General features: G+C 35.2%; 1 protein-coding gene across 1 annotated transcript; it reads left to right on the top strand.

The window, feature by feature from the left end:
* Positions 1 to 845: 845 nt before the first annotated feature.
* EV154DRAFT_573637 (uncharacterized protein) lies at positions 846 to 2,703 on the top strand (the record flags this gene model as incomplete). The annotated part of the gene is made up of 3 exons (XM_051606397.1): positions 846 to 1,389; positions 1,449 to 1,764; positions 1,834 to 2,703. The coding sequence occupies 3 exons, from the start codon at positions 846 to 848 to the stop codon at positions 2,495 to 2,497; spliced, it is 1,524 nt and encodes a 507-aa protein (XP_051454020.1). The 3' UTR covers positions 2,498 to 2,703.
* Between the last annotated feature and the right edge of the window lie 8,261 nt (positions 2,704 to 10,964).

Here is a 10,964-nt window from a genome sequence, read left to right as displayed (position 1 = left end):
TGTTGCTGTCTTCGTCATTACTATCAGGGAAAACCTCCAAATCGTCAGCAATATCATCATCTACTTCCATGGCACTTTCAGTAACACTAGATGCCGATCCAGCATTTTTTTGGTATAAGTGAACGTACAGCTCTTCAGTCTCGTCGTCACCTTCTACATCAAGATTAAGATCGCTCATAAAAACGTCAATGGACATGGTAAAAGTTTTTCGAAAAATTAAGGTTATGTTTTTGAAAAATTAAAAGAAGCTTTTTGAAAAAACAGTGAAAGGCCTTTTGAAAAATTACTGCGGACTTATTGAAAATACGGTGGGAAATCCAGTATCAAGAAAATTTATTATAAAAAAATGAAACCAACTAAAAGAACATAAGTAACTAAGGTTGTTCTCAAGCAAAAAAAAACTTTTCTGATCTGATCTGATCTGATATGATCTGAAGTGCGAGTTGCCTTCTATGGAACTTCAGATGAAAAAATCTATCTGAAGTCCACCGAAGTTTTTATTACACAAAATCCCATAGAAGGCAACTCCGCACTTCAGATCAGATCAGATGAGTTTTTTTTTTTTTTTTTGCTTGAGAACAACCTAAAAGAACATAAGTAACTAAAGAAGCATAATATGAATGATACACGCATTACCACTACTGGTTGGGCTTTCAGAATAAAAAAAAAGAATAAACGCCTTGAAAAAAAAAAAGATAATGAAGGGAAAAGTCTTCTAGGAATATCTCATCACCATCATTTTATAAGAAAAATAAGCAGGACATTGGGGAACTATCCCGACGACAAATAAAATAAAAAGACCAAGAAGAGCAAATTAGGAACCGTCACAAATCAAAGTATTTAAAATGATGAAATTCGTGTCGCGTTTTCTCGTGTTGTCTCTTGTTGTCTTGACTTTTATCCATTTCATTATGTCGTACTTTACCAATTTAAGATGCAACGACTGGGATTTAGACGAGGCTATCAATGCATTACTCAGTGGTTGTATAGATAAAAACGAGGCCATCCAAAAAGTCAAGCAGCAACTATTGGAATTAATAACCAATGTCAATATAAATGCTCAAGCTAAGAAAAAGGCTGTATATCTTCTAAAGAAACTTCCCCCCGCAGAAAGTACAAGCTCAACCATAGAAAATGCAATTAGTTACAGTATATATAATATGAACGATAGCAGCAATATCGGCAACATTAACAATTACATTAATGACTATGGAAAGAGAGCCAACGACATCTTTAACACTCCGGGTGGCGAAAATACAGACTTCGTGAATAAACTATTAAAGACAACTATCCCAAGCCAAGAAAACGATGATTTGTATGACTTGCAAGATAATGAAGGTCTAGAAGACGAAGAAAAATTACAGGAAAATGTTATTTTCGCGGAAGAAGGTAAGAAGTCAGGGCTCTCGTCTCCTGTATTTGTGAATAACTGAATTGAATAAATGTAGACCTTGTTGAAAAATACTCCAAGCTGAATAGTATAATCAAAGATTGGAAAGCAAAGCAAAATTATGAACCTTTGATACATAAGCAGCAGTTATTATACTATAATATTATCGATACAAGCTTGAATACCTCCCCACTGACAAAGGAAGACTTGGATTGGATCACAAAAATTGATAACAAAGTATATATTCCGCTCCCACACACAGAGCCACTCGATTTCAATTTAAATGATTGTACTTCTTTTAAAAGTTTGAAAAAATTTTATGATAACAATAAGCACAAAATACCATATGTCATCAAAAAAATAATCAAAACTTAGTAAGTGAAAATAAAAGCTAAAAAAAAAAAAAAAGCAAGAAGCTACTGACGCTGACAATCGTTTAACAGCATAAATCAACGTTATGAAGAGCACGTCAATCTTTTCACTGATTACAAACAAAAAGAAGACGATTACAAGTTCCATTTTATCGCACCACTTTTTAAAGCACTCTTTGGATTAAACGAAAACATCAAGAAGGCATGGGGGGAGTCTTCGGTTGGTAAAACAAAGGTGGATGGACTATTGTCTATCGTAGATGATGAAGGTCTTATAGCCATGTTTTCTGCTGTTGAGGTTTCCGGCCCCTGGTATTTGGTGGACAACAACCACTTTATGAAAGACAAAAAAAAATTAGCAAAAAATCTGAAGTTGATGCTGAATGCTATTTACAAATTGAACATTTCCGGTGGCTCAAATATCACAAAGATCAAAATGTATGGGATTCAGTTATATCAGAAGCAGTTTTATATCTACAGTCTCCAGATGATTTGCCCCAAGCTTTACACATTCAAAGAAGAATTACGATTTGACTATCCCACCTCCCCTGCGTTGTTCCGGTCACAGTTACCCATATTTTTCAAAAATATGTTGTTTATGAAGAATTGTATCGAATCAAGCTTGGAAAATATTCTTAATTACATGAATGATACTGACGCCGTCTGCTCTGGAAATGCTTCCGATGAACGTTTTACTGATAGTCCAAATGATTCACCTCAAAAAAATAAAAATTAATGCTGGTCTTCTCACTTATGCTGGTATTTGTATATTTTTCCTTTACTTTAAATTAGCTTACCATCAGACATGATACCATTGCTTTTTAACTTGTGTTGGTGTGTGATCGAGAATATTTAAAAGTGAAGTTCAAATAAAAATGTTTTATTCCCCCCCCCCCCCCAAAGAAAAAATTATTGTAAGGCAATTGCAAAATACCTCTGGCTGCTATAAATGGTTTGACCAAAGAATACCCGCTGATTAAATAACCATAAAACAATTTTTTCAAAAAAAGCGCTTCACTCTACTCTTATAACAATCGCGTCCAAACCCTGCAAGTGCTACAGAAATAGAAAAACTACCGGCAACCAGTAGTATTAATACTTCCTCTTCCATCAAGCCTGTCTCCTCTTTAGATCAAATTCTTAAAGCCACAGTTCCAGCAGCTTTGATAGAACTATAAGAAGTGGTTGTTAACCCTTTGGGCTATGTCTTCCATGTGTATATACTATTTTTTCTTATTTTTGTAAGTTTTGCTGAATCTTGTTTTACGTTCATGCCAGTCAAGCCGCTTCCTTTTGTACACTTGAACTGTGGCTAAAGAATATAATAAATTAAACCCTTTATTCATACAAAAAAAATCACCTAGTATCGGCCGATATATTCAATGAGCCGGGAGGGATCCTATTGTTAAAAAACTTTTAAGAACTGAACAAGGGGATCAGAACGAAATGTTATTACAAGAGGAAATTAGTTTAAAGAAAAGGGTGGTAAGGAATTAGTTAGCTCTTTCGTCTCCTGCAATTGTGAATGCTAATCATTAATTTACAAGCACTTTTTGGATAAATCGACCCCATAGGGCCGATTATAAAAACGTAGTTTTGACTGATTTTTTTTTTTAAAAAAAGAAGCTATCCTAAATGATACGTGCTATTTGATACTTCATTTAAATCTTCGTCAATTTTCATAAAAAAAAGGATGTTTTCCTCACAAGTAACCCTTTATAAAGTTGGCCGGTTTTCAGTAAAAATTAAACGGCCCTAACACAAGCATAAAAACACAAAAGTCTGGTATAAACACAAAGAACTAATCGACAATAAAAAGTTTATATCTTTATGAATGATTTACATGCGTCTTTTTTTAACCATTTTTTCTAAAAAATGTTGCTGATGGCATTTTTACACATTGAGTTGAGATTACATGCACATCGCACTATGGACCAAGGTATGGCACTTATTACCAAAATCTGCATAAATTCACCAATTTTTTTTTTTTTTTTTTTTTTACATTAAGCCATCTGTTATTCATTTCATAACTGAGAAAAGCCAAGTTCATGACATGGTTGTTGATTTTAGTGAACTTTAACTGCATAAGGGCACGTACCTCGTAAAAAAAAATGGATCTCAAGGTGCAAATAAACGAAAGTTTGGTCTAAGCAAATCAGAAGCTTTATACACATATCGCTGTACCCGAAAAGCGTAGTGTAACCTACCAGCAATCACTTTAGAAACTGGTTCAATGACAGCATCTTCAGGTAGTACATTTGAGAAACGAAACCTTTTTGGTTATTCGTTGTGATCATTTTATCAGCAAATAAATCTTCCTTCTTTTTTTGCTTGCTATTGGACGAGAAATTATCAAAAATATGGGGGTTTAACTAACACTGGATGTGTACAGGATTAGCGTTGCAACGAAGGGAAGGTTCTTCAAACTCTTATAGTGTCAGAAAAATCTTGGCTTGCATTGGGAAAACTTGCTTCAGATACACTAAGTATACAACACGAGAAGCTACAGTCTGCGTAAAAAATTGATTGGGCATACCATAGATATCGGGGTACTTGTATAGACATTATTTTCTACATACAGTATTATCAGACAACCGTTGAAAAATAAATCAGGCAAATAAAGATAAAAATTTGGACAAACAAACTAGTCTTCTTTATTAAGACATGTATCCCAGTAAATCTCAGAGTGTGGTATCCAACTACAACAATCTTTTGTTGTAATAGTCTCATAAGCGGTATTGACTCTGGGTGTCAGGGAAAGCGGATTTATTTTAGTCTTGAACCAGCACTCCTCAATCGGATTAAAACATGATGAGTAGTAGGGTGACATGAGTAAAGGTTTATAAGCTCTAGTTTGGATTGATCCTTCACCAAGCAAGGTTCGAATATCTTCAATGATATCCAAATTATGCCGTGCCCTCGCCATGACCATCAAAAAAAGGATTGAGTTTGACATGTGATGTACAGTCTGATTGCATGGTTACCATTTAATCGACGCTTTTAAGCCAAAAAAATAATGGGTCGAAAAATGGTCTTAGATTGATAAGGTCTACTAGAATTAATTGTATCTTTGTGGATGGTGTCGTTATGAGACCACCGACAGGAAGATAGACTAAAGGACGCTCAGTAGTAGTTGAAACACTAACCACCAGGGCTATAACTCACACGATCTCGGGAGCAATATCTGCAATGGGCTTTGTGAATATTGAGATTCGAGTACCTGCCCCGAAGCCAAAAAAAAAAATTCAAGGTAGAACGCCTTTCTGTTGTGAACATAAAATGGGCTCATAGCATAAACCCGCAAGGTCTTTCTACATGTAATCAATTAATATAAAACTTTTTTTTTTTTTTGGGAGCGTAAATTGTTATGGACCTCATAAAATTAAACATGTTAAAATAAACCGTTTCCGGAACAATAAATGATTAAATGAAAAACTGGTCTACATAATACCCGCAATAGTGTATTAAATTTTGATTTATCTACGTAATTTATCATAATTCGTCTGATTTGATTACTTGAAGAGTATTTTTTTTTCTTCTTTTATTCATTCTAAACTATGAACGGTAACGCACATGAATAATATTTGATTGAAATGCTACCAAAAAAAACTTAATTTTATTATAAAAAGAACCTCAAAATGACAGCTCGGACGATGACTTTCAACCACTAATTTTGGGACGGAAGAGACGAAGTATGTAACATTGCCAAGTCTAATTTTGATAGAAAATTTAATTATCCTCCATTATAGGTCGGGGAAACATCCCGAAAATTGATTCTCAAAAGAAGTTTAAAGGGAAAGGCAATCGAACCTGAACTCGATATTTCAAGTAACCTTGGTATTCCTGATTCCATGGAAAATGTTGTCAGTGACAATTTGATAACTTATAGCCGTGACGATTTTGATGAGTCCCCTCCAGCACTTACATCAAGAAGACGTAGTGGTTTCAAGTACAGATCCGAATTTATTGTTGCCGAATCAAGTTCTGCTGCAAGAATTTATTGGCAGCAAACGAAGCTTTTACTTTAAGAGAATTTATTAAAAAAGACTTTTTTTTTGTAGAAGTCTTTTTTAAGTCTTACTTTCTCAAAGACTCGAAACACAAGACTAAAGCCTGTAACCAAAAAATATAGGCAATTGATAGCAAAGTATAAAGAGGCTTACTTTCTTGTACGTGGTACAAGAACTGGGGAAGATTATACAATGGTAAATAATAATAATAAATTGAGCGGGTCAATAATTAGCATTGTCTGTGTAGTGCACAGACCAGATGCTTTACTTAGTTATGAACCATGTCTTAATATCTTTACAATTGAACTCACATAATAACGTTTACGTAAGTGCTTAATTATCAAGTTCTATAAAAATGACTCAGTAGTTAGCTTGAAATTACATAGTAAAAAGTTGTTTGTTTGCTCAGGGACAGACATTAAGTTCTGTTGGGCTATACCTTCCCTGTCATGTCTTTGGACATGGTCAATTATACGTCGCTCTGTCAAGGTTAGCAAGCCTTCGTCCATCAAAATTATGATAGACAATATTTTTTCCGTGCAGGAAGATAATGTAGGACATTATACTCACAACATAGTTTTTTCTGATGTCTTTCAATAAAGAGAATATGGGCGTTGCATTTTGAAAGGTATATTGGCCGAGGGGGTCTGGGGATCCCCCCCCCCCTGAGTTGCGAAGCAAGACATAATGTACAGTGACAATACATTTAGTAAAGAGTAGAATTAATAAGCCATTGATTTTATAGCAAATTTAAGCATAAATATCATGGCAAGAAAATAAGAAATAGTTTATCTTTTGAGAGTTATCAGTCAGCAGATGACATACTCATTAACATTTAAGGGAACACTTTTCATGGCTATGTACTCATTTCGAAGGCAAAGCAGGCTTGCTTTTCATCCTAGAAAACAACCAAGGTCATTCTTTATACGCACAATATAGTTTTCTTGCTATAAAAAACATGTCTTTATTTCCATAGCGAAGCTGAGCTGGCACCGTATAGCGGTGTTGATAGAGCTCGTTATTACTAATAATTAAACAGTCAAATAAGTCTGTTGCTTAAATAGCAATCGAATAAGATTTATAGTGAGTAAATCCGGTCAAAATCAACACTATAACATGTTGGAAGCAAGGTTTATGGTACTATAACAGAGAAAAAGAGTACAACGATACATGAATGTGGTACCGCATCAAAGATATTTCAAGCAACTACGAAGAACAGACTTGCAATAAAAGGGGTTATCATCAAAAGCTGACCAGAAATCAGGATAATTTAGGTATCCAAAGTGTTCCCAGTATAAATCAAAACTGTACATGAAAAAGTTAGTGATTACATTTTTTTATAGGTTTTCAATTGTGCGAACCTTGTATGAAGCATCAATGTCATCCTCAAGTTCACTGCATTTAACATTAGATAAGAGCGTCCTCTCTTGATAAGGTACATTAATCTATCTACAGCACTTTTCAAGAAATCCAACTTGTATTCTATCAAGTATAGCAAACAACAAGAATTTTCCATACAAGAGTCTCTCCTATTAAACGGTATGAGGAGAGTCCATTAAGATACCTTCATCCCAGCGGGCACTTGTTTCAACCATTGGCCGTAGGGAAGCAGCTACATCACTGTGCCTCAGACGGCTCTTTCGAGTATTCAACATCTGAGTTGCTCAGCATGGACCAGAACTGTACTAGGCACCCTTGTATCCTTCAAATGTGCAGTTCTCCTATTAAACGGTATGAGGAAATCCATTAAAGATACCTTCATCCCAGCGGGCACTTGTTTCAACCATTGGCCGTAGGGAAGCAGCTACATCACTGTGCCTCAGACGGTTCTTTCAAATATTCAACATCCGAGTTGCTCAGCATGGACCAGAACTGTACTAGATATCGCACACAGAAGGTGTCATTCGAGTATACCAGATAAAATCCAAGTTAAATAACTTGAACGTAAAAAATCTAATATGTTAATAAATGTAAAAGCCTTTCATTCTGTTTCCTTGGGCAAACCGCATATGAGGCTGCATGGCACTGCTTAAAAGGTCAATACATGCTACAGCTTCTCGTTTTGTCTTTTTGGGCATACCATGTGAGAGGCATCGACAGGATGACCTTCCGTTTCCATTTCCATATCATCAGCATTCGTTTCACGTTGTGCTGCTAGCGAGTATAAATCTATCTACAGTACTTTTCAAGAAATCCAACTTGTATTCTATCAAGTATAGCAAACAACAAGAATTTTCCATACAAGAGTCTCTCCTATTAAACGGTATGAGGAGAGTCCATTAAGATACCTTCATCCCAGCGGGCACTTGTTTCAACCATTGGCCGTAGGGAAGCAGCTACATCACTGTGCCTCAGACGGCTCTTTCGAGTATTCAACATCCGAGTTGCTCAGCATGGACCAGAACTGTACTAGGCACCCTTGTATCCTTCAAATGTGCAGTTCTCCTATTAAACGGTATGAGGAAATCCATTAAAGATACCTTCATCCCAGCGGGCACTTGTTTCAACCATTGGCCGTAGGGAAGCAGCTACATCACTGTGCCTCAGACGGTTCTTTCAAATATTCAACATCCGAGTTGCTCAGCATGGACCAGAACTGTACTAGATATCGCACACAGAAGGTGTCATTCGAGTATACCAGATAAAATCCAAGTTAAATAACTTGAACGTAAAAAATCTAATATGTTAGTAAATGTAAAAGCTTTTCATTTTGTTTTCTTGGGCATACCACATAAAGCATCGATAGCATCTTGGGATCCATTAATTTTCAAGAACGAACCGGCAAACTTTTCATTGAAGTGTACGCCTCCCCTATAAAATATGTTCAGAATTGTTAATTAGGCTGAAGCAAGGAATTGGGCTGAACATTACATACAAGATAATAGATATTGATTCTTTTCTCTCAGATGGGCTTTGTTATGAAATTAAAAAAGTCAATTTACTTATATACCCGAATTTTTGAGCGGTTTTTGAAAGTAGAGGACTGCTTTACTTTTGATTTTTAGACAGAGCGTTTATTATTAACTTTTTTTTTGTTATCTTTGTATAGTAAAATTAGAATTGGAAGGAATGTTTGTAGAATTTATACGAGAGAGAAACCAGTGATTGAAGCCGTTAATTCTTCGAGCTCAGTTTCGGTCAAAGTATATTGCTGGCGTTTAAGTTTATGAATGTTAGAAAGTAGAGTGTCAAAATCTATTGAAGAATTGCTTGGAGCGGTGAGAGGAGCTTGTTCAGTTGGAGTAAGAAGAGCTGAGCTATCAGGCGAGCTCTGGGGAATGGTTGAGAAAGTGAGATCGAAAGAAACTATTCAATTTAAGGTTGGTAAAGAAATGAAGCCGTAAAGAATTCAATAGTATTTATCTTTACCTACAAATACAGACAACCAAGACATACCACACTACAACAAATACATGTGTTTGCATGCGATATTGTTAAAGCGGAAGTCAGGGCAGCTGCAAGTGACCATTTGTAGATTGTCCACCACAACATCATAACTTACACAAGAAGTTGAGAAAGAAGAAATAACATAACCACTTCTACCGGCAGAATCAGTTCTCGCAGTTTCGATGCCATACAGTGTTCTTTACTACATTTCAAGAGTATTTACTTTGGCTTAATATATCGGGTTCTTTTTTTTTTCAATATAGAATATCTCTTTATATATTCATAAAAATATGACACTTCAAAAATAAAAAAAACAAGAGGCGAACAGGCTACAGATTTTTGATGGGCAAGCAACCATGGAGCTTCTAAACCGGTTTTTGAAGCTGAAGACTACATTTATTCTCGCGTTAGAACAAACGCCATCTAATTTTTAGTTCTTTTGGATGAGCCTTTGGTCCCCAAATAAACTTAAATGTCCAATAAAAACTTTACATATGCCACTTACTCCCGGTCAATCTCTCACTTAATTTGTAAGAGTTTCCGATTCTCAGACAGCTTCTTTATTTCAAGCCGAAAATCACCCACTTAATCTGTAAGATATTTCGATTTTCAGTCAAATTCACAGTCTCATGTTTACTTTATCCTACAATTATATGATACCATTAGTAAGAACCTGGAAGCTTAAGACAGAGAGTTTTTTTCTTCTTCTACAAACAAAAACTAAATATAAAACCTGAAATTGATCCTGATAGTGATATATTTACAAACACCTCCTTTAAAAGCCGTGTAAAGCATACACATCAAATCAAAATCATAAACCTGGTTCCCACCATCACAAGGTAGAAAAGCTATTTTTCTCAACTTGTCGTCGAAACCCCTTATTATACAAAATGACGTCTCTAACAACATTTGATTTGATATATTATTATTTTTCAACTTATAAAAAAGCCTCTTGAGATTTTTTTTTGTTCTTTCTTTATTTCTTTGTTCACCAAAAGAAAGGAAAAAAGAGGACGGAAATATCGTAAAAATAAGCAAGTATAAATGATACGCTTTTCTTAGGGACAGCCAATTTTTCCTTAGGGACAGCCAAAGTGCACGTAGTCGCAACGTAAGATCTATAGTTTGGATGTTCTGTAGACATGGGAACAAGGATATACAATCAAAAACAATGTAAAAATTACAAATAAATGTACATCAAACGATTTATACTTATTTTGACAATTCTATTATCACTCTTTCGCCTTTGAGCTCGTTTGAATTAAATCTTACGCAGAAATATTAATGTTAAGTCCAAACGAGAAGCTGAAAGTTAGCTTTAAAATACATATACTGGTTTAAACTATGTTCGTTGTAATAAATGTGTATATATTTCAAGCTGTTAAGTTGTATTGACCTCTTGATGTCTATAAAAGTATCATAATCCCAGCATTACGACTACGCGCACCCTGGCTGTCCCTAAGAAAAATGGCTGTCCCTAAGAAAATTTGGCTGTCCCTAAGAGACCCGTAAATGATACTTGACCTATTTTATTTAATTTTGTAGACAAAGGATCTATTCAAATATCAAAATGTGGTTGTGTACTTTTGAGCTGATCGTGCTGACCTTTGGTTATCTTTTCCTTTTGTACTGCCCAATTTTTTCCTCATGAAAGGTTTTTTTTAATGGAGGCAAAAGGTTTTTACTGATGCCGGGGTTGGTACCAATACAACATTTATCTATCGGAGGAAGAAGGCAGTCTAGAATTTGGTTTCCGTTACAAACAGTGTCTAACACTGCCACAGGTATGATAATTTTTATATATGT

This window comes from Mucor mucedo (assembly GCF_025094135.1).
Source record: "Mucor mucedo strain NRRL 3635 chromosome Unknown EV154scaffold_102, whole genome shotgun sequence".
Lineage (NCBI taxonomy): Eukaryota > Fungi > Mucoromycota > Mucoromycetes > Mucorales > Mucoraceae > Mucor > Mucor mucedo.
The sequence above is the reverse complement of the archived record's forward strand: the minus strand, read 5'-3'. Positions and strand labels throughout refer to the sequence as shown.